Source organism: Talpa europaea, assembly GCF_964194135.1.
Source record: "Talpa europaea genome assembly, chromosome: 1".
Taxonomy (NCBI): domain Eukaryota; kingdom Metazoa; phylum Chordata; class Mammalia; order Eulipotyphla; family Talpidae; genus Talpa; species Talpa europaea.
The window spans coordinates 158,608,019-158,630,897 of NC_140073.1; the positions used below are offsets into that span (position 1 = coordinate 158,608,019).

General features: G+C 68.7%; 2 protein-coding genes across 2 annotated transcripts; one reads left to right on the forward strand and one right to left on the reverse strand.

Moving 5' to 3' along the window:
- Positions 1-79: 79 nt before the first annotated feature.
- ATG4B (autophagy related 4B cysteine peptidase) lies at positions 80-13,386 on the forward strand (the record flags this gene model as incomplete). Its single annotated transcript, XM_084228372.1, has 13 exons — positions 80-617; positions 6,194-6,295; positions 6,376-6,447; positions 7,129-7,227; positions 7,460-7,561; positions 7,639-7,711; positions 8,631-8,710; positions 10,172-10,356; positions 10,561-10,639; positions 10,747-10,892; positions 11,548-11,604; positions 11,813-11,906; positions 13,313-13,386. The coding sequence occupies 13 exons, from the start codon at positions 80-82 to the stop codon at positions 13,384-13,386; spliced, it is 1,701 nt and encodes a 566-aa protein (XP_084084498.1).
- A 1,833-nt stretch (positions 13,387-15,219) lies between these two features.
- DTYMK (deoxythymidylate kinase) lies at positions 15,220-18,852 on the reverse strand (the record flags this gene model as incomplete). The annotated part of the gene is made up of 5 exons (XM_084254724.1): positions 15,220-15,405; positions 15,690-15,887; positions 16,477-16,567; positions 18,308-18,416; positions 18,723-18,852. The coding sequence occupies 5 exons, from the start codon at positions 18,850-18,852 to the stop codon at positions 15,295-15,297; spliced, it is 639 nt and encodes a 212-aa protein (XP_084110850.1). The 3' UTR covers positions 15,220-15,294.
- Between the last annotated feature and the right edge of the window lie 4,027 nt (positions 18,853-22,879).

Here is a 22,879-nt window from a genome sequence, read left to right on the forward strand (position 1 = left end):
CGAGCGGGACCGCCCCGAGGGGAGGCGCGCGGCGACACGGCTGCGGGACGTGGGAGCTGGCCGCCCGCCGTACGGCAAGATGGCGGCGCGCGGCCGGCCGGCCGGCCCGCCCGCCCGGCCCGGCCCGCCACGCGCCCGGGTCCCCGGCCCCGGCGGGGCGCCTTGCGCGGCTCGCGGCGTCGGGAGCGGGCGGCGGCGCCCCCGGTCGGCTGCTGCGGCCGGCGCCATCTCGCGCTCGGCCCGTCCGTACGGCAAGATGGCGGCGCCGACGGGCCCGAACGCCCGGCGGGTGACGCGCTTGCTCCGGGGCCCCCGCCGTCGGCTCGCGTCGGCTTCCGGCGCCCCGACGGGTCGCGGCGGGGACCCGCGGCGTGAACGGCGCCGGCCGCCGAGGTGCCCAGCGGGCGGGCCCGACCCTCCGCGCGAGGCCTCCGCCGTACGCCAAGATGGCGGCCGCGCCCTTCCGGCCGCGCGCTTCCGCTTCCTCCCCCCTCCGCGGACGGGCCCCACCCCGCGGATTGACCCCGGCGGCGGCCCGTCCCGCGTCGCGCTGCGGCCCCGTCGGAGCGACGCCGCGGCCGCCTCAGTCGGCCGCCCGGGAGGGAAGATGGACGCAGGTGAGGGCCTGCGCGCGGGCGGAGCCCGCTGCTCCTCGGCCGCCCGCGACTCGGCGACGCCCGGCCCGGCGCTCGGCCCGGGCGGGCGGCGCGTCTGGGCGCCCGGGGCTGCCCGCGGCGCCGGCGGCGGCACAGGCCGGGGGGGCGCGGCGGGCGCGGGGGCCGCCCCGACTTAGCGAGGGGCCCCAACTCCGGCAAAGTTCGGCGGGGGCTGAGGCGGCGACGCGGCCGCGCGCCCCGACTCCGCGCCCCGGCTCTGGGGCCGCACCCGCGGCGGGCTCGGCCCGGGGGCCCTCGAGCTGGCCTCGGCGGCCCGTCCGCCGCGCGCGCCGCCCCCCCCAGGCGCCGCCGGAGGCCGCCGCGCTGACCGCGCCCGGCGCGCCTCGGGGCTTTCGCCCGTTGGCTCTTGTTCCACGCGGCCGGCGCTGCGCCGGGCTCCGGGGAGGGCCGCGCTCGGCCGGGCTCTCCCGGCGTCGCTGCCCGGGGACGGGGCCTCGCGCGGGAGGCCAGCCGGGGCGCGGGCCGGCGGGGCCCCCTGTGGCCCGGCGAGGACCCTGCTGGGGTCGGGGCCCGGCCCGCCGGCTCGCGCAGGCGGCGGCGCCCGGGGAGAGCCGCTAAGCGCCCGCTGGGGCTTGTAGGGCGTGGCGGGTTTCCCCGCGCGTGCTGCCGCCGCCGCGCATCCTTGTCGCCGGGCCGGGCCGGCGTCCTCGCGGGGCCTGCCCGCCCCGGGGCCGCTCGTGGGCCCTGCTCGTCCCCGCCGAGAACTGGTTCCTCGAGGAGGGCGAGAGTTAGTTGTGCCCGGCCCTGTTCTGCGGCTCGTGAGTGAGTGAGCAACGTAGTCAGCACCCACCCGTGGCCCCAAGGGTGGCCCCCGCGGAGAGCGGCGGGGGGGGGGGTGCAGGCGTAGCCCGGAGGACGAGGAAAGGTCTCACACGGGGGAGCGCTGAGGCGGAGACCCGAAAGCCGGCCGGGGAAGGCGGGTGAGGGCGCGTTTAGTTCGGGCTCCTGCGCTGAGGAGAGTGCGCTGCTGGCAGGCAACAGCGAGACCTGGTGGGGGCCTTTGGGGTGAGCCAGGCCGCGCCTGGGGAAGAGGTGGGGTTCTGGGCGTTTGCATGAGGAGACCGCAGGACTCCAGGCAAACTGGACTAAGTGGGGTTCGGGAGGGGGTGAAAAGGCGAGGGAAAACTTACTTTTGAGGTAGGAGGATTGGGGAGCTGCTGGGGATTTCGTTGGTGGTGTTGAGGAGGCGCCTGTTACACGCCCCCCTTTTATTCCCTGAGAACCTTTGCACAGACCTGCAGCTGCTGGAGAAAGCAGGTGGCCGTGCTGGCCAGAGTGGGGGAGGGAAGCAGGTGGCCGGGGCAGGCCCAGCGCCGTGTGGTGGAGTCAGGAAGGGGCCAGTGTTCTCTCCACGGAGCCCCCAACACAGGCCAGGGGGCGGCACCCCAGTGCAGGGAGCTGGAAGGCGCCACAGCCAGCAGCCGCTCTGCCCATCTGTGAGGACGGGCCCTCTTGCACCTTCAGAGCCTCACGTTGCCTCTGGCACGTGGCTGGCATTAGAAGAAGCAGAACTGGAGCTGATAACGGCATGTCCGTGTGCCGTCAGGGCTGCGGCTCGCAGAGCTTGTGGTGAGTGCGAATCCGTGTCAGTGTGAAGAGTGAGTGGGTGCGAGGGCAGGGGACCTGCTGCCCATGGGCTGCAGAGCACTGTTGTCTGCTTTTGCCGCAGAGGGAGTTTTGGGGTCTCTCTCCCTCTCTCCGTTTGGGATGGAACCACCAGTGTCTTCACGTGTAAACCATTTGGGTACAAACCGTCTATTAAGGTTTATTTATTTGCATAAGACCTGGGATACAGGCCAGATGTGCAGGAGAGCAAGAGGATTCACTAGAAACAGAGCGGGGAGCAGAACAGGCAGACGGATGAAATCCACTGCTGAGGGGAGCAGCGGGGAGGCAGGAGAGGCCTGCTGCGCCATGTGGGAATCTCCCTGGCCGGCCGGGAATCGAACCCGCGCTGCAGAGGCTGCAGACAGCTTCACAGAACTGCGCTCAACCTCCTGCACCACCAGGGAGGCCCCCCGCTATTTTTAAAAAAGAATTTTCTAAAGGAAGGGCAAGCCTTTTTTTTTTTTTTTTTTTTTTTTAAAAAAAAGGTTTATTTATTTATACATGCACTGGGTACAGTCAGAAGCGCGGGAGGGTGAGAGGATTCACCAGAGCCAGAGCGGGGAGCAGAGCAGGCAGAAGGACCGAAGGACACTGCTGAGGGGAGCAGCGGGCGGCAGGAGAGGTCTGCGCGCCATGGGGGACCCTCCTCAGGTGGCCGGGGAGCAGCCGGGGATCGAACCGGCGCCGCAGAGGCCGCGGGCAGCTTTGCAACCCAGCGCTCAACCGCTGCGCCCCCGGGGAGGCCCGGGGCGAGCCTTTTTGATGTATTTTACGGAGAAGCTTTCAGAAAGCGTTTGGGGAAGCGTCTCTGGAACCTCCGCATCGTGTCCAGCTCTGGGAGTGGCCTGTTGGGACGCATGTTTCTCTGGGTGTCCTTGGTGGGTCAGACGCTGTTGGGGCTGGAAGAAGAGCAATCGCTGGTGTCGGTGAGCGTCATCTGCCTGTTGACAACCGAAGCGCTGCTTTTCTGCTTTTCTGGTGCCAGCGCTCCTGAAGGGCTTTCTCTTCCTGACTCGGGTGTGACTAGCGAGGTCTCGGGGAAGAAGATGACGTGGACTCTAGGGGGGCCCAGAGGAGCAGACGGGGTCCCAAAGGGCCCCACAGCAGCACTGCCCCCCACCCCCCGCCCTGGCCTGGAGAAGACCTGGATGCTGCCCCCCGCCCCCCCACCAGGAGAAGAGCGTGGCCCGGGCCTGGACGCTGCCCGGGGGCGGCCCCTCTCAGCGCAGGTGGCGCGGGGACCTCAGTAATGTGTCACGTGCGAGGACGAAGTGGCCACGGGCTCTGGGGGCTCCAGCTGTGGTGCTGCTGGCCACTGCGTGGGATGGCAGGTTGCGGGAGACTTCACCTGATCTCACAAATACCGGAGCTGGAGATGACGCCGTGGAGGGAGACGGCACTCCAGGCCCTGTGGGTCACGTGTGTCCCCAGCTTTGCCTGGGCGCTGCCCTTCTGCTGGTGCGGCGGCTGGACCGCAGGCCTGACCTCAACGTGCCAGTGGTCAACGGCTCCATCGCCAGAACAAGCCGAGTTGGAGGTGGTGTCGCAGGGAGGTCAGCATTCCTCAGCTTTTCTCCTTCCTCCCCAAAGAAGTCCAGGAGATCTCGTCTGGGGCTCAGCTTTGCTGGGGGGCAGTGCTCCAGTGGGGGGTGCCCAGGTGTCAGGAGGCCCTCGGCCCTGTCCCTGCGCAGGAAGGGTGATGTGGAGCCACCCTCTTAAGTGATTAATCTAGTGTAGACTTTCTGGTGGCTGCCCTGGGGGCCCACCTTGTTCTTCTGGTGGGTCTGGGGTACAGACCCTCGCACCAGTTCTGCAGGGTGTGAGCTCTGGTGCTGGTGCCGGCAGGTTCCTGTCATGTGGCCTAGCTGCGCCCTCACTTGCTCCCTGAGTGTGGGGCTGGCTCTCTTGCCAGTGGCTCCAAATGCCCCCATGGATGCTCGGACCCCCAGGGTGGTGACCTCACCCTTCCCATGAGCCTTAGCGCAAGCACACCTGCTTGGAGCACGGAGGGCTCTGCCCTGCCCGGGCCTTCCACCCCCACTGTGTGCCCCCTCGCCCCCAAGACTGAGCTGCTTTCAGCCCAGTGGAAGGAGGGGCCGCGTGGGCGTGTTCCTACGGGACAGCGAGGCCCGGGCCTCTGGGTTCGTGTAGATGGGAGGTGGGGGGAGGACCTGGGCGCCCAGAGCTCCCGAGTGTTTCACGTTCCAGCTGCTTTTGGCTTGTGCGGTGAAGGATCTGAGGCCACGTGGCCCATAATTTCCTGGTCGCGGCTGGACGCGGGTGTGTCGGCGTCATGGGGCTTCCTATTACCTTCTCTCTGCAGTTGGCTGTGCCGCCTGTAAAATTGCTCGTAACTCCGAGGGCGACCTGCTTTGCGCCGGGGCCTGCCACCGCCTCACCCGCCCGGATGGCCAGCGCTACAGGAGCGCCCCGGGGTCTGGTCCCCCAGAGGCAGGGTCCCCTGGGGTCCCTTGGCCTGCGCTCACTGCTCCTCACGCCCCCGTGAGCGGCCTCGGTGCCCCGGCTCGGGCTCCCGGCCCTGCAGACCCGCTTGCGGGGGCCAGCAGGTGCAGCCACCTGTCCTCGAGGGTGGGCAGGGTGGAGCTTGGCGAGGGCCCCATCCCCCCGGATGCGGAAGTGGCTGTCGGGAGTGAGGCAGCCAGGCTGTCCGCTCCTCTGGAGGGTCAAGCTGCCATTCAGCCCTCAGCGGTGTTCACAGCCACGGGCAGACACGGTGGGGGGGAGGGGCGCTTGTGTTAAGACGGGGGTGGGGGGAAGCCTGTGTGTCGCCGGTGGGAGCACGAGGGGCGACGCTCGCCTGCTGGGGGTCAGGCGGGGGGTGATGGCAGATCTGATCTGCACTCCATAGCCCGAGGAGGGGCCTGGCCCTCGGGGAAGGTTCCCTGGACACTCAGCCCGAACTTGTTCCCGTTTGCAGCCGGGACGTTGCCGGAGCCGGGCTGTGCAAGGGCCTGTGGGATTTGGGCTGGGGTTTGTCCGGCTGCCTCTTCGGCTGGGCCCATCGCTGGTCTGCGGAGACGCCGCGGGCGAGGCAGGAGCCCCGTGGGGACAAGTGGTGTCGAGGGCCCCTCTGAAGGAGAATGGGAAACGCGCCCGGCGCCTGTGGGCTGCAGCGAGGCTCCTTGCGGCTCTGGGGTCTCAGGCTTCCTCGATAGAAGGGATCACGTCAGCAGCACAGGAGCCAGTCCCGGTGCCGCGGAGACCCAAGGGCACTTTGATTCTCGGCTCTCCCTGGCCTGATGCGTGAGGGGTGGCGCCTGGGAGGCGGTGGGAACCCTGGCGTGTTCGGGCCCTCTGGGCGCAGCCGCAGAGAAGGGGTGCTCCCGGCCAGGCCGAGTGGTGTGCTCAGCCTCCAGTTTCCGCGTTGGAGCCACACACCAGCAGGTGGGCCCTGCTCTGGCCACCGTGGACACGGGCCCCAGCCTTGGCCTCCTGGCCTGGGTGCCCGCGGTCCCCGGGGGACTGCTGCGAGCCGGCGACTGTGCCCCTTGTCCTGGCGCCGGGACTCCCGTCGCTGCCTCGGCCCCGACGGCCACCTCGCTCACGCCACTGTCTGTTCTGCGTCCCCGGGGGCTTGTGGCTTCGTCATTTTGTCCATTAAACTGGAAACATTGAAACACAAAGCTAGGAAGCACGTGTGTCAGCGGGCTGGTTTGTTTCCAACGTCTGTGGTCTTGTGTGCTCTTGGGCCTGGTCTCTTACCCTATGGCAGCGCCAGGGGCTCTGGCTCTGAGCCGGAGAGGTCCCCCCCCACCATGTGGCCCTACCCCCCCCCCCCACCCCGGCACAGCAGCTGTCCCCGCGCTGCAGCCCTGTGGGCGGGCCCGGGCAGGGGCACCGTGGAAACCATGACGCCAGGAGGCCACCGGTGTCTCTGGTTCCAACAGCTACTCTGACGTACGACACGCTCCGGTTTGCTGAGTTTGAAGATCTCCCGGAGGCCTCGGGGCCTGTGTGGATCCTGGGGAGGAAGTACAGCGCGCGCGCAGGTACCAGGCCGCGCCGGCGGGGCGGGGCGGGCTCCGGGCTGCAGGCACGAGGCTGTGGTGTTTTCTTTTGAACTCTCCAGAGAAGGACGCGATCCTGTCTGATGTAGCCTCAAGGCTCTGGTTCACGTACAGGAAGAACTTCCCCGCCATCGGTGAGTGCTCGGCTGGCCCCCGACGCGGCCACAGGGGGATGCGGGCTCGGGGCCTTTGCTGCTGGCCGTCAGCGCGCAGACGCTGTCCCGCTGCCCTCTGCAGCGGCTGCCCAGGCCCGGGCAGCATGCGCCCAGCGCTGTGCTCAGCGGGCGGCCCGGGAGCCTCAGCTTGTGGGTCCACGTGCCTGCTGCCCGGTCGCCACAGCCCTCGCTGGGGGCCCGGGGCCGGCTCCAAGCCGCCTGCTGTCCCGGGCGCGGCCCGGCTTCCCCGCGGAGAGCTCGCGGCAGGGGGCCGGACCAGGCTGGAGCGCATCCCGTCTTGTTCGGGGGCTGTTCCTTGCCGCCCTGGAGGTGGACAGAGGCTGCGGACGGGGCTCGGGGCCACAGGCTGCACTGCCGGGAGTGGAGGGGGATGCCCGCGCCTCAGCCTGGTCCGCGCCGCCCAGGGTCAGGTCAGCCGTTCCCGGTGGCCCAAGGACACGTGCTTCCAGGCCGGGGGTGCCGTCGAGGCCCCCAGCTGGGTTTCTGCTCTGCGGCCGTCCAGGGACGGATCCCTCGGCTCCGCGTGGAGTCGTGCCTGCTGGGTGTGCCCTGTCCCTGTGGCCGGTGGTTCGCACCCGCTGTCTCCCAGGCCTGACCAGGTGGCGCCGGGAGGCTGACGGGCTGTGTCTGCTGCCGCAGGGGGGACTGGCCCCACCTCGGACACGGGCTGGGGCTGCATGCTGCGCTGCGGGCAGATGATCTTCGCCCAGGCCCTGGTGTGCCGGCACTTAGGCCGAGGTGAGTCGGGGTTGTGGGGGGGGGGCACACCCTCGCCCTCGCGCCCTGAGCTGGGTGCGCGCCAAGGACGATGGTGTCGTAGAGGTGACCTGGGTTAGCCTGTGTGGGGCCTGTGTCTGTGAAAAGCCGGGGGAGCATAGCTTTTAACTCTCCGAAAGCTCAGGAGACGCTTGGACACCCCTCGTGTCCCGACGGGGCTCCTGCCTCGCCCAACGCCGCGCTGTCTCTGCAGACTGGCGGTGGGCCCAGCGGAGGAGGCAGCCGGACAGCTACCTCGGCGTCCTCAGCGCTTTCATGGACCGCAAGGACAGCTGCTACTCCATTCACCAGATAGGTGTGTGCGGGGGCGGGCGGCGGGGGGCGGAGGGCAGAGGGGGTGGGGAGGCCTCACTCACCGGCTGTCTCCTGCAGCGCAAATGGGAGTCGGCGAGGGAAAGTCCATCGGCCAGTGGTACGGGCCCAACACGGTGGCCCAGGTTCTCAAGTACGTGCAGGCGCCTACGCTCTGGGGCACAGAGCTGCGCATCTCGTCCCTGGGCGCAGGCCTCCCGCTCTTCCTTCGGGGCTCGGGGGGCTCCTTGGAGCGTTCGGCCAGACGGCGCCCTGCCCGGCCGCTCTGCCGCGTGGGCTGTCTGGCCCCCTGGTGGTCTGGGCACGAGTGCACTCCCCACCAGCCCTGGGCCTCTGCCGTGACAGCTGCTCCCTGGAACCTGGCTCCAGCGGGCCCCACACCCCTCCCTCTACCCCCAACAGATACCCATTTTGCCCCATGACCTCCTCCCTGAGGTCCGGTGCCCCCGCTACCAGCTGCATGGGCCTTCCCGCCACATCTGACCCCGCCCCCTTCCCCAGCCCTGGCCAGCCTCTGCTCTGCCCCGCCCCGCCCCGCCCCCATGTGCCCTGGCACTCCCGCTGCAGCCTGTGTGGGGACGCTGCTGCGCGGGCCTGTGTGCTGCGTGTGGCGTGCACGTCCACACGTGTGGGCTGCCCGCCCTGTGCCCTCTCTGAGGCCTCCCTCCTGTCTGCGTGGGCGTTGTCGGTGCTTTATTCTGTGGGAAGGCAGAGCTCAGCCCGAGCTTACTCTGCAGCCCTTGGCCCCTGCAGGGCCGCCTGGGCTGTCACTCCGCCTGCTCTGGTGCTCAGACTGCAGGTCCCTTCCAGCTGACCACGGCCTGGCCTCTGCCCGTGCTGTGACTGCGCCTTCCCGCCCTCCACGTGTCAGCACCACACCCGGCCCGCCGGGAGCCCGAGTGCTCATCTCCAGGAGTCTGTGTGCATGGCCCACATCCAGCCACGCGTGGCTAGTGGCCGGGGCTGGGGGAGGCGCTCGGCCAGGCAAGGAGCAGCAGCTCCCAGCCTCCCTCTCACCGGGAAGGGCTCATGGGCCTGTCCTGCTCCACTAGGAAACTGGCTGTCTTCGACACGTGGAGCGCCCTGGCCGTCCACATCGCCATGGACAACACGGTGGTGATGGACGACATCAGTGAGTGGCAGGGCGAGGGCTGGGCCGGGGGCTTGCACCGGCCCCCTCGGAGCTTGGGGCTGTGGGCTGACCGGGCAGGCCTCCCAGGGTGAGGCCACAAGACCACCTTTCCCGCTGCCACCGTCAGCCGCGTGTGCCCCGGGGGGACAGGAGCGGCCTTAGCCCTGCTGGGGGTCCGGGAAGGCCAGGGGCTAGGTGGGGTGGGGTCTCGGGACTTGGGCTCAGGCTCACCCATGGGTTCCAGCACCGCCCACAGCCTGGCTGCCCCCATGGCTGCCGCAGCTGAGCCCATGTGGGGCGTGGCCTTGAGCCGCTGAGAGAACAGGTGTGACCGCAGAGGCGCCCAAGACTGCAGGGTCTGCAGAGTAGGTGTTGATGCAAGGCCTGGCCAGGCGAGGCCTCTCGGCCCGTTCTCAAAGCTGCCCCAGGAGGACCTGGGGGGCTGCCGGCGGGGAGGGCTGTGGGGGAAGCCCGTCTGCCCTGGGCAGCCCCTGTAACATGTTCCCCTCTTAGTTCTTGCCGCGGCCCCATTGCACTGGCCCTGGATCGTCAGTGGCTGTTGCTGCTGGGCCAGACCCCCAGCCCCTGTCCCCCACAGGGGTGGGGCATGGGGAGTCCCCACTCGGAGTGGGCAGGTTCCCTTGCAGCCAGCCCGGCCTGGGCGACTCAGGGCTGCCGGGCCGGCCCCCGTCCCGCTCTGTAGGGAACGGCAGGGTCTTCGCGAAGGCTGGACGTGGGCTTGGTGTGGGGTTGCGGGCTAGGGACTGTGCTCCACTGGGTGGCAGATGTGGGCCTCCCAGTGCCTCGCGGCTCGAGTGGGCTCCTGAGGCACGGCCTCGCCTCCTCCCCGAGTCCAGAGGCTGCCCCTAGCACTGACACATTTGCTGAAGCCTGGATCCGTGAGGGCCCTGCTGCCCGGTGCAGGCTGACCATCTGCCAGTGGGCACTGGAGGTGGCGGCGCTGCTGGGCCCGGGCAGGGTGGCGAGTGGGTGTCTGTGGCGGGGCCCCTGCAGGCCGGGTCTCGTGAGGCCTTCCCTCTGGCCGGCCGCTGCTCAGCCACTACCGGAGTCCCCTGGTGTTCCCACCCCTGCCCAGAGCTGGCCCTTTCTCCCACGAGCCCCGACGCCTCAGTGAGGAAGGGGCTGCTGAACTCTGGGGCCGGGCGCGCCCCAGGGAGCTCTGCACTTCTGCATGCGGGAGGCTGGCCGGCTGGTCAGGTGGCAGGAACAGAGACATGCCAAAGGGCATCTCCTTCTGAGGGCCCAGGCTTTGGGGCGCGGCCTGGCCTGGTGGGGGAACTGCTACATGGCCTCCCCTGCTGGCGCACGTCCTCCGGGTCTCCCCAAGATGGCCCCTTCCGGCCCGGGACCCACAGGGAGTGCTGGACACTGTCCTGAGTGCCGGCCAGCCTGGCGCAGGGCGGGCTCCTGCAGCGCTGCTGAGCTGTCCGGTCCCCCCAGGAAGGCTGTGTCGGAGCAGCCTGGCCAGCGCGGGGGCCGCCGCCAACCCCGACAGGCACTGTAATGGGTTCCCTGCTGGCTCCGAGGCCTCCGATAGGCCGGCATCCTGGAGGCCCCTGGTGCTGCTCATCCCCTTGCGCCTGGGGCTCACGGACATCAACGAGGCTTACGTGGAGACGCTCAAGGTGGGTGCCCGCCCGCTGCCCATGCTCCCGACCCCTTCCCTGAGCCCCGGCACCTCCGCCCTTCCCCTGGCCCTCTGTCACCCCGCACCCCACCTTCCCTGGCCCTCCCACACGTGGTCTCCTGTGCTGTCTCCTGGTTTCTGCCCGCCTGGGTGTCGCAGGGGCTCCTGCTTGCAGGCTGAGCCCCCCCCCCGCCTCCCACAGCGCTGCTTCACGCTGCCCCAGTCGCTGGGTGTCATCGGAGGGAAGCCCAACAGTGCCCACTACTTCATCGGCTATGTGGGTGAGTGACGCCCCCACTCCGGGCTCCACGCATCCCTCTCTCTGGCCGCCCTTCCCGGCAGGCCCCCGGCTGCGGCTGGGTGCAGCCTGAGCAGCCCCGTCCCCCAGGAGAGGAGCTCATCTACCTGGACCCCCACACCACGCAGCCTGCGGTGGACGCTGCCGACGGTGGCTTCGTTCCGGACGAGAGCTTCCACTGCCAGCACCCGCCCAGCCGGATGAGCATCGGGGAGCTCGACCCATCTATCGCCGTGGTGGGTGCCCCTGTCCCGGCCTGCTTGGAACAGAAGGGAGGCCTTGTAGGCCCTGCTGCTCGCCCGCGGTCTGCAGTGAGGGCTCATGGGCGGGGCGGGCGAGGGCTGGTGGCGCCTGTTCTTGGGCTGGAGGGCCGGCAGCTGCCACAGACGAGGGTAGGCACCTTGTTCTGCCAGGAGGAGGCGCGCACAGGCTCCCCCGAGAAGCCAGCCTTGCGTGTCCCCCCCAGAATGTTCCATGCGTCCTGGGACAAAGCGTGAAGCCGCAGGGTGGCGAGGGTGCCCGGGGACCACTGGCACTTCCCGTCTGTCCCTGGTCTCCATGCCCATACCGCGCTGCTGCCCGTGTCCAGGCTTCCGCTCACTGTCTCAGCTGCCAGCGGTGGCCCAGTCCCACCCCCAGAGCGTGGGCTTCTCTGTGGCCTTGGTGGCACCCAGAGCCCCTGCGGCTGACATGCCCCCTGCCCGAGGCCTGCTGTCCAGGTGGGCTGCCCGCTGTCCTTCAGAGCAACTCCAGCCCCAGCCACTTGGGAGACGGCGAGTCACGGCCGAGCCCCCGCCAGCACTGCCCAGCCCCTTTGCGCCAGGACTGGAAACCCCATCTGCAGGCGCGCAGGGCCGGCGGTGCTCTGTGCTTACCGCGCTCTTCCTGCAGGGGTTTTTCTGCAAGACCGAGGACGACTTCGATGACTGGTGCCAGCAGGTCCGAAAGGTCAGTTGTGGGCACCGTGTGGGGGCAGGGGCTGTGCGATGCCGTTGCTGCTGGCGCCCAGAGCCTCGGGGCAGCGCCTCATCCGCGTGTTGGTCCGGTGCAGGGCGGGGCAGCCAGTGGACCTCAGCAGCTTGGCACACGCCCCCCGCCCCCCGCAGGGGGCCGCCTCCCCCCCCAACCCGGGCCCTGACGTGCCTTCCCCCCATAGTTGTCGCAGCTGGGCGGCGCCCTGCCCATGTTCGAGCTGGTGGAGCAGCAGCCCTCCCACCTGGCCGGCCCCGATGCCCTGAGCCTGTCCGTGGGTGAGTCCAGGCTGCAGGGCCATGCCCGGTGGGCACCGTCCTGGCATCGGTGTGGGGTGGGTTTCTGTGCGCTGCTGTCCCCCTTCTCAGCCCCTGCCCAGGTGCAGCTGCTCTTGGTCCTGAGCTGTGGGGTCCGGGGGTGACCCATCAGTGGTGCTGGCCTTGAAAAGGAGCCATAGATGGGGATCCCGGTCTCTCTGGGCGTCGCTGGCCAGGAGTCAGGTCCTCTGAGGACACAGAGGCCTCTGGTTCCTCAGCCTCATGCCCCGCACGGGGGTGGGGTGCGGGGCTGGAGACCCTCAGGCTCCCTGAGTATGGGAGGGTCTCCGGGGCCTCCCCCGTGTCGGGTCCTGGGATGTCTCCAGGTGCTTCCGTTTCCGTGCAGGGAGCTTGACCGGGCTCAGCAGCTGGTGGGGCCTGGGGAGCCACGCTCCGCTCGCCCAGGAGGGCCTGCAATTCTGTGGGCAGGTCTGCGTCCTCAGGAGACCTGCTGTTGGCCAGCGGGGACCCGGGGCCTGGACGGGGGGTGGGGGAACCCGGTGGTTCCTCAGGTGGCATGGTCGGTGCGTTGGCTGAGGGTGGTGCGGGAGGGTGGGCAGCCCAGCCGGCCCAGGTCTGGCCAGGAGGGAGAGCAGCGCCCGCGTGCAGGGCAGCTCGCATCTGTCCCACTGGGAGCGGACGGCCGCACACCCGGCTTGGCTCCCTGACCCTGGTGCGGCTGTGTCCGCGGGAGCTGGCATTGGGCGGCTCCCTCAAGGTGTGGACACGCGTGTCCATCTCAGTAACACCACATCCAGCCTGCACCCACCCACCTGTGGGTACCCCCACGGGGATCTGGGTGTTCTGTGGAGGGTCCTCGGCAGCGATGATGGCAGGAGTGTTCTGGTTACCATGACGATGTCGTGAAGTTACATGGGGGAAGTCAGTGAGAGGACATCCTCGGGGACCTTGACCACGGGCGGCTGCAGTGGCCCTGCACCCCGCTTCTGGGCGAGCACCTGGGCTGCTCGGTTTTACTCACAGAGAAGGGGTCGGGCCGCTGAGCTCTCCTAGGCCTTGAGGCTGTGCCTGGCGGGCCCTGGGGTGCTGGAGGCTGGGACAGCCACACGGAGTTGCCCATGGTGACCGGTCTGAGGGGAGCCCTGCGGGTGGCACCTGGGCTCGGGTCTGCGACGAGACCCAAAAGGGAAGCCCCCGAATAGTCCCTGAGGAGCGTTGGTGTGTGCTGTCAGGGAGGGAGGCGGGGGTTCTCTCGGCCCCTCTGCCGGGGCTCCTGCCCCAGCCCTGCAGGCCGGAGCCCTGGGCCCCGATGTGCAGCTCACAGCTGGGCGCCTCGCAGTGGCGCATGCTCTGCCTGGGACGCCCGCGTGACCCTGCTGGGATCCGACAACGCTGTCTCCTTCTAGATTCTTCTGATGCAGAGCGGCTGGAGAGATTCTTCGACTCAGAAGACGAGGACTTTGAGATCTTGTCCCTGTGAGAGCCCTGGAGTCTCCAGTGGCCCGGGGCGCCGCGGTCCGGAGCTGACCGCCAGCACGGAACCTTAGCCCAGAAGGCCACGGCGGTGCTTGGACGCCCTCCCGTGACACTGCCAGCCTCGCGCCCTCCGTCCTGCTGCTTCCTGGGCTCGCGGTTCTGGGATTGCTTTGGAATCTACTCCAGACGTGAACTGGTGTCGGGACGTCCCGCCTCGGTGGCTCTGGAGCCCGTGGCGGCGCGCAGAGCGATGCCCGGGACCTGGCTGCGTGGGGCTGCCTCGGGGGAGGGGGGCCCACCTGCATGTCGCCGAGGACACTGGCGCCAGCCAGGAGCCTTCGGGGGAGCCCAGTGGGCACCCTGTCCCGTGTCCGGCTCCCCTGCCGAGACGCACGTGCTGCTGCTTGCTTGCGGCCTGGCTGCCCTGGCGGGTGGCGGGCGCAGGGCACCTGCCCCCAGCCCCCTTGGAGCCACCCCCGCTGCGGGGGCTCGGGCCAGAGAGTGGGCCCTCCTGCGCAGCTGAGACAGCCATTCTCCCCCGCCCTGGTCTTGTGCTGTCGGCTCTGGAGAAGCCGGGGAGTTTAGGGGGCTAAGGAGCGGGGAGGCCCTCCCTCCCGCGGTGTCCAGCCAGGGGCCCCCCGTGTGGCTGTGGAGGTGGCAGGAGACTTGGCCCCAGTGTGGCCGACTAAGTTATTTGCTCTTCTCTTTCCTCCTCCCTTGGGGAGGGGTGGGGGGGTGGAGGGTGTCGCTGCCAGGACCCCGGGCTGGTGCCCTGGCCGAAGGGAACTTTGTCCTGGCGTTTGGAAAATGCGACTGAAGAGGCCTCACCCCTTCTCAGTAGTGTAGCTCGCAGTTCTCGATGGCAAATAAGTTTCAATAGAAAGCCAGGCCCGGCGTGTTGCTTTCCCTGGCGCCCGGGGAGTCGTGGTTGGCGTTAGCGGGTAAGGCCCTGCTGTCCGGACACCTCCTGGCCTCTGTATCAGGCAGGCCTGTGTCCTCGGGGGACAGATGGGACTCCTGCAATAGGAGGGCAGCTGATGCACTGGGGGGTCCCCAGCACACGGGCCTCCGTTTCCGGGGTACCCTCTTTAGCACGACTGAAGGTGAGGGCTGCTGCTGGCACGGGGAGGCGGCCCCCACTCTCAGGTGCCCGGGGTGCCACTTCTCAGCCTCGGCTTCTCCTTGGAGGAGGGTGGGGCCTGGCCAGCCTCACTCTGGTGCTCAAGCCTGGGCCTACTTCTGTCCCCATCCAGCTCTGGGAACCCCCACTCCATTCCGGTCTCCCACCTCTGACCCCACAGCCCAGCCCTGGGGTGGTATGTGCCATCCCCCCCCCCCCATGTGGGGTGTGCAGGCACAGCTTGCCCAGCTGGCTTCAGGAGTTCCACCGGGTGGTTTGTGCCTTGGTCATGGGGGACAGGGCAGGCAATGGTGGGATGTGGCCTGGATACCACACCGGCCTTCCTGTTCTGGCCCCAGTGGGTGCAGTCCAGGGCACTGGCCATGTTGCCAGCAGCCCCCCACAGCCCCTCTGGACACAGCCACAGCCAGCTGATGCCCCAGGGCAGACCTTGCCCCTCCTGCCACCCTCGGCTGGGCCGTGCTGGGGGGACTCTGCTAGGCCCTGCTGACCACACCCATGGCCCACTCCCGCACGCTGCTTGGCTGGGCCCAGAGGGACTGCCAGGACGCGTGAGGTCCTGTGAGCCCAGCTCAGGCCCACCCCCCCCACCTTGGGCATGGCCGGCCGGTGGCCACCTCAGAAAGCCAGGTCTCCCTGGGTGCTCAGGTGGGGTTTATTTACGCGTGCCTGGCCGGGTCGCAGAGAAACGGCTTGGGCACGGGTACCAGGTCGGAGGCGGCGGTTGTGGGGCCACCTGTCCCACTGGACTGGGGCGGGCCTGCAGCTGCTCTACCGCCACAGCTCCCCCAGCGGCCTCTGCGCCGCGGCCTGGATGGTGTCCTCGGAAAGCCGGCGGATCTCCTGGTGGACCTCCTCGATGCTCCTGGCAGCGTCGACCGTCTGCTCCCGCGGGGGGTGGGATGGGGTAGGGGCTGTGTCTCAGTGGGCGGGCGGGAGGGAGGGAGGGTGGCCCGACGGGTGTCCCCGGGACAGAACCCCAAGCTGACCGGCACAGGCCTGGGCACATGGGAGAGTGGGACTACGGGGAGCAGCCGAGGGCTGGGCGGGTCCTCCCACACCAGGACCCACCACCATTTGGGGCCCTTGACTCACTGGCAAGCACCGAACCCCAGAAAAGCAGGGGGAGCCGCCCCCGCACTGGGCTGCACCAGCCCCGCCCTCACCTGCCAGTTCAGGGTGCTGTCCCCCATGAGCTGCTGGAAGCGCTGCAGCGCCCGCTCCTGGAAGGGCCGGCTCTCGTAGCGCTCGCGCCCGAAGTCCCCGCGCTCCGCCGCCGCCGCCAGCCCCAGCCGCAGGAAGACCACCAGGTCGGGCTTGGGGAGGCCCACGTCTGGCTGCTTGCACCAGTCCAGGGAGAAGTCCTGCGGGAGCCTGGGGTCAGGGCTGGCTGGGGCCCTCCACCCGACTGGGCAGTGGACGCGGGGCGCTGTCCTCGGTCACTCACGCTGCGGTGACTTGGGCCCAGGCCGGCTGCTCGGCCTGGTGCTCTTGGCAGCGCCTTCGAGCTCGGCAACCTTGGACCATCTCAAGGTGCTCCAGGTGGACAGACACCACCCACTGCCAGCCCCGCCGCACCCTCCAGGCCTGGCTTTCACCCCTATGCTCCCTTCTGGGCGGGGCCCTTTGCTCAGAACTTGGCCATCCCAACCCGAGAAGTCCAGGCGCCGCCACCAGAGCAATGACCCTCGGGGAGCGCCCAGGGACGGACCCCACTGGCTACCAGCAGGAGGTCACCACCCCAAACTGTGACCCCAAAAGCCAGAACCAGATGCTGCAGGAGAGGCCGCCTTGCATGCGCCTGCAAAAGTCAAGCCAGTAAAGGAGCGGGGGGGGGGGGGCGGGGGGGAATCAGCTTAAAAGACGCTTCCAGCCTGACTGCTGGACTGACCCAGGGAACTGTGAAGACACCCCGGGGCAAGTGGGCAGGGGCTGGGCGCCCACTGGACTCACCTCCTTGGCGCTGGTGAAGGCAACACCAGAAAACGCGTATCTGTCCACGACGAGGGTGACGCCCTGGCTCAGCTTCTCTTTAATGAAGGGCCTGGAGAGCAGCAAGCACCTGAGTCCTGCCCCGGGTCACAGGCCCTGCCAGGTCCCACCAGGACATGGCCTCTTCCTGAGATGCCTGGTGGGCCCACGGGCCAGCCTTCCAGGACAGACCCACCCGCTGAGCGCAACGGCCCCGTCCAGAGGGCCTCATGGTGGGGGGGGGGGCAGCTGCCAGCACCCCCAGGCTAAGGGCTAAAGGGGTGACCCTGCCCCGAACCCCAAAGGCCTTTTTGCATGTGGCTTTAGAACCATTCAACTTTTAGTTTTTAAAAAGGTAAAAACAGGGCCTCCCTGGTGGCGCAGCAGGTTGAGCGCTGGGCTGTGGAGCTGTCCGCAGCCTCTGCAGCACAAGTTTGCTCCCCCGCCAGGGAGTGACCCGCAGGGCGCAGCCGACCTCTCCTGTCTCCCCGCTGCTCCCCTCAGCAGTGTGTTTTGGTCCATCTGCCTGTTCTGTCCCCTGCTCTGTCTTGGGTGAGTCCTCTCGCCCTCCGGCGCCTGCTGGCCTGTGCCCCAGTGCTTGTATAAATAAGTAAACTTTAAAAAAAAAAGAAAAAAAAGCCAAACAAGGCACGGAATCCCTGACGCTGCAGGGGAGGGAACCTAACCAGCCCCCCATGCTCCGGGGCAGGCTGGCGACCTGGGATCCTCCCTGGGGGCCGGGAGCTCTGAGGTGCTGCAGGCGACACCCCTTGTGTGGTAACCTCCCGGGCGGACCCGCCTTGGCCTGCAAGGGCAGCAGGACCCTGTCAGTTGTGTGGTGTCGGGGACCACCCAGCGGCAGACTGGGGAGTTTGAAGACAGGGGGGTGGGGGTGGGGCGCTCAATGGTGCAGGGAGAAGCCTCTGCATCCAGGACGCCTGCAGGGCAGGCCTGGAAGCGGAGGGCAGGGATGTCACCCGCCTGGTGAAGAGCAGGGGCAGAGCCTGCGGCCCGATGGAAAGCCTGGAGGAGACGCGTCTCCACAGGGCCCCTGGCGGACCCGGCCACCCTCTCCGAGCCGGGCCTGTGGGGCGAGGGACACACTGCAAGGAGGGGGTGCACAGCCCGGCGGGTCAGGGTGCCCGCGATTTGGGCCCGCTGCTGTCCCGCCACAAGAGAAAAAGCAAAATCAGGACAACCACATCACAGGAAATATGCAAGACTATACAGGCCGGACTCCTGGTGTGGGGAAGGAGCTGCCCAGCAGACGCCAGAGCCAGAGGAGGGCGGTGCCTGCGGCGCAGTGGAGGTGCAAAGCCCAGAACCCGGGGCCGGTCCAGTCCCTTTGTGCAAAAGAGCTGCCGAGGGCCTCCCCTGGTGGCGCAGCGGTTGAGCGCTGGGCTGCGAAGCTGCCCGCGGCCTCTGCAGCGCCGGACCGGCTGCCCGGCGAGGGTCCCACATGGCGCGCAGACCTCTCCTGCCGCCCGCTGCTCCCCTCAGCAGTGTACTTCGTCAGTCTACCCGTTCTGCTCCCCGCTCTGGCTCTGGTGAATCCTCTCACCCTCCCGCGCTTTTGACTGTGCCCAGCGCTTGTATAAATAAATAAATCTTAAAAAAAAAAAAGCTGCCGAGGCCAGCGCCGGCCACCTCCGGGCAGCAGTGACCGCGGCACCCGCGGGAGAGGGGGCGCAGTGCGGACTGGGGGTGGCCCCGGGAGCGCTCGGGCCGGCCCGGCCCCTCCGGCGCCGGCCTCCACCCGGACAGCAGAGCCCGCGGCGGGGGCGGGGGCGGGGGCGGGGGCGGGGGCGCCTACACTTGCTCCCAGCGGTTGGCGGAGAACAGCAGGTGCACCGAGTGGTCCTCCACGTCGCTCTTCTTCTCCAGGTAGGAGCTCAGGAGTTTGCCGATTTCCGTCGATCTTTCTGAGAAGAAACAAGCGACAGCGCCGTCAGGCCCCGCCCCGGCCAGCCCGCAGGGCGCGGGGGTCTGGGGGGACCGGGCGCGGGCGCGGGTCGCGACGCTTCTCTTCCCCCGAGGCCGTCGCGCCCCGACGCGCGCGGACACTTCAGCCCGGCTCCGGCCAGCCCCTCCCCGAGGAGCTCGCGAGGCGGGCGACGGCCCCCGACGGCGAACGCCCCGAGCAAGACGGGGCGGCCCGGGACAGGCGCGCGCCCAGGGGCGCCGGGCCCCGCGCCCAGACGTCCCGTCGCGCGGCCGCGCCCACCCACCCGGGAAGCGGAGCAGCTCGGCGCGGTGGCCGGCGGCGCACAGCGCGGCCACCAGCCTGCGGCTCTGCGTGCTCTTGCCCGCGCGGTCCACCCCCTCCAGCACGATCAGCGCGCCGCGCCGGCCCGCCATCGCCGCCGCCCGCCGCCGCCGCGCGCGCCCATTGGCCGGCGCCCGCGCGCTGGGATTGGCTGCCGTGCGTCGCGTCGCCCCGGACGCAGAGAGAGCGCGACGACGCGGCCCGCGCTTGGATTGGCTGCTGGTTTTTTAGGCGTTGATCGGATTGGCTGGGCTGGCGCGTGGGCGGGACGAGGACGCCTGGTTGCACCGCCTCTTCCGGCGGAGCCCTGCCTTAAGGGCCGGAAGCCGCGCCGCGAGCGGCGCCTCGGGCCGGCGGAGCCCCGCCGCCGCGCGCCGGTCGCGGGGCCGGGGGGGCGCCCGGGCCCGCCGCCCTCCCGGGCCCGCCGCCCTCCCGGGCCCCCGGGGCGAGGGGCTCTGCTCTGGGCCTGCGGCTTCCCCAGACGCGCCGAGCGCCCGCCCCACGGAGCTCGCGCGGCGCCCGGGTCCAGACCCGCGCTTCGGGGACGGGCTCGTCGGTGCCGGTGGGGCCCGGCCCCGCGCCCGCCTGCAGAGGCCGAGCGGCGCCCGCGCCTTCCGCCCCACCCGAGGCCGCCGGCCGCCGGCCCCCGGGGCGGCCGCGGCGGTGTGGCCCGGGCTCCGCGGCACCTTCGGAGCCCAGGGCGAGGCGAGGCGCCGCTGGATGCGGCCCCGGCGGCCCCGGGACCGGCCAGCGCAGGGCCGCGCCCTCTCGCACGGCAGCTTTTGGTTTGGACCAGCGGCCCCCGGCGGGCCGGTGTGCGCCTGCGGGCCGCGCCTTCTCTCCTTTGCGCCTGAGTAAACCTGCCGTGGTCCTCCGGAGCCCGAGTCGCGTCTGGGCTGCTGTGCCGGGGGGAGCCGCAGGCCGTGACCAGGGCTCCAGTTTGCTCTCTCGGTGGCGCTGCAGCCCAGCCTTGGCCACGGCAGCAGCAGGCCGCACCAGGTCCCCGGCTCCCATGGCCCAGGCCCGCCCGCCCTGGGGCTGTCACCCAGAAGGGGCTCAGCGGCCAGGTCTGGGTTTTTGTTTCCTGCACTGGCTTCTCCACCAGGGACATTGGGCTTGTCACAGCCTGGGGCCAGGTGCTGACAGCAGGTAGTGGGGAGACCCAGCGGCCGGTCAGTAGCCTGGAAAGGCCACCGGCCTGGGAGCAGGAGCAGGAGGCAGAGAGCCGGGCTTGAAGCGCCAACCGGAGTCAGCCACAGCAGGGGTCTGAGCCTACCAGTTTTCTCATGACAAGCAAAGAGGATGAACTACCTTCTGGGGAAGGTTTGTCTGTAAAGCCGGAAGGGCTTGCCCCGTAATAAAGGGTTTCTGTAGATAAAAGGCCAGAGGACCAGCCCTCCAGACAATGGGTAAAGGACAAAACCCAGCAAATGACTTGGCCAGCACAGGATGTGCGTGCATTCAGCCTCACTTCACAACAAGGAAATGCAAATTTCAGTCTTTTCTTGGTTATTTCTATTAAGTTAGTAAAGTCCTGTGGACACGACCTCTGGGGTGGACAGGAGCTGGTGGCCTACCCAGGACAGGAGCAGATGCAGGTGACCTTCCCCTTGGCCGTCTAGTTCAAAGTGCCAGAGCTCAGACCCTGCACACCCTTCAGGGAAGCAGCACCTTTCTAAGGATTTATCAGAAGGAGCTAATGAAGCAACCTACAAGGTTCAAGATGCCACCACCCTTGCTGTGTGGCCATGGGGGGTGGGACTCACTCCCTCTCCCCTCACATCTGGGTTGTCCCCAATCACTTCTCTCCAGCAGTGCTGTCTCAGCAAGACAGGTGGGGTCCCAGGAATCTTGCAGCTTCCGCCTGGCCCCCAGAACTCTCTGGAAGCCCTGAGTGGCCACAGGCAGAGTCTTCCCTAGGCCTGTGCCAGAGAGGCACGGGGGGGGGGGGGGGGAGTGGACCTGGCCTTTGGTGCCTGCTGAATGCAGCCTCCAGCCACCTGTGACCCCTCTGGTCTCACTGAGAACAGAAGCCTTCCCCAGACGAGCCCACTGCCAGCTCGTGGGAGCCTGAGCTGTAATAAAGCGTGTCTGAAACCACTAAGTTTTTTTTTCAGGTGTCTCGTTCTGCAAAGTGGAACCAATGGCGCAGACACACGCAGGGCTTGCAGCTGAGCATTGAGAGCGTTTCCACAAGTTCCTGCAAGGCAGCAACACCGAGGGGTCTGCCACCGTGAGCTCAGTCTACCAGGTGAAGAAAGAGTGAACTGGCAGGAGCCTGGGGAAGGCCAAGAAGAGTGAGGTGTCAGCAGTAGTTAAGGGGATTGGCCACACAAAGCCAACAGCCCAACTACAAACAGTGAGAGAGAGCCCCGCCCACAGGCACCAAAGAGCAGGAAGGCGCTGGGGAGCCCTGACCCCTCAGGGGGCTGGTGGAGGCTCCTCTGCACTCAGCAGGAGGCCCAAACCGGGACACCACCGAGGTCTGGGGCCAACGGGCTCAGTCCCTGTGAAGGGAACGCAAGACAGGCTGTGACGGCAGCTTGCAGAACTGCAGGGGCTCCCGCTGTGGCACAGTCGCTCTCCGTGGTGTTTACCCAAAGGAACTGAAAACCACATCCACACAAAAGCGCAAGCCAGTGGCTATAGCAGCTTTATTTGCACACACCAAGATGTGGAAGCAGCCAAGATGCCGTCAGTAGGCGAGCAGATGAGTAAATGGTGGTCCCTCCAGGTGCCAGGAGACTCAACGTGACACCGAGACACGAGCATGGAGATGCACACGCCGGGGAGACACTCACTCTGGACATGCACTCAGAGGCCACTGTGCCTCTGAGTCCATGACGCCTCGGAAAAGGTGGCCACCGAGAGGGGGGCAGGATCGGGCTTGCTAGGGTTGTGGTGGGCAGGGAGAGGGGCCAATAGGTGGAGCACAGACAATTTTTAGAGCAGGAAAAATGCCCTTGTCATCCGTCACCATGGACACCGCCAGCTGGCTGGGAAGGTTCACTGGTAGTTAATGATCCACAGCTTAGTGTGGATCTTGAGGGCTGTCCCCATGATCACAAGCTTGAGTTTCACTTACAGGCAGGAAAGATGAGTCAGTGACACTAAACCGTGATCGTTACTGACGGGCTCCTGGCTCCAAGCTGTTTCACCTCAAGGCTGCTCTCGTCCTCTCTGACGCAGGGAGAGCTGCAAAGGCTGGGTCTCCCCCTTAATCTTTCCCAGCTTCCAGGCCATCAGCGGGGGTCGGAGGCCGCCTCCACCTGCGGGCAGCAGAGTCTGCAGGCAGCGTCCATGCGGTGCCTTTGCTCTTTTGTCTGCCAGTGGGGACGGGGTCCAGGACGTTTACAAGATTTATAAAAATACTTGACATTATGCAATTGCCAGAACCCACAGGTCTGTAGCAGGGTGAACTTAAACCACGGCCCTTGGCTACTAACAGTCCTCCAGGGTGCTCCGCAGCTGAGTGGGTCGAGGCGGCCGAGGCGCGGCGGCGCACCACGTGCGCGGGGCTCTGCACCGAGAAGCTCCGCGGTGGTGTCAGCCGAGCGCGCGGGGAAGGGCTCGGGCCGCAGGGGCCGCACCGGCGCCTCTCGCGCGCCCGGACCGGGCCCTGCACCGCAGGCGGCGGCGCCCCGGGGCGCGGGGGCCCCGCCGGCGGGAGGGGGAGCCCGCCGGGGGCCCCGCCAGGACCCCCTCGGGGCGACGCCGGCGGGGCTCGCGCGGGCAGAGGTCACGTGGCGCCGGGCGCGGTGACGTCACCGCAAGGGCGCCCAGGGCCGCTCCTGACCCCGACCCCGCCCTTCACCTCGCCGCCCTCCCGGGCTTAGCGCGCGCTCGGGGCGCAGGTCCGCCGCGCCGCCGGCTTCAGGGCGCGGGGCGCGGCACCCGCGGCGCGCGGGGAAGCCCGGAGTCGCGCGGCGGCCGGCGGGGCCCGGAGGGCGGGCGGCGCGACCCCGGCCACGTGCCGCGCCCCGGCCCGCCCGCGACCGGAAGCCGGGGGGCGGGCCCGGGCCGCCCCGCCCCGCCGCGGGCCAATCGGCGCGCGAGGCTCATGAATAGTGAACGACGCGGCCCCGCCCCCGTCCCTCGCGGCGCCGCCCGCGCGCGCAG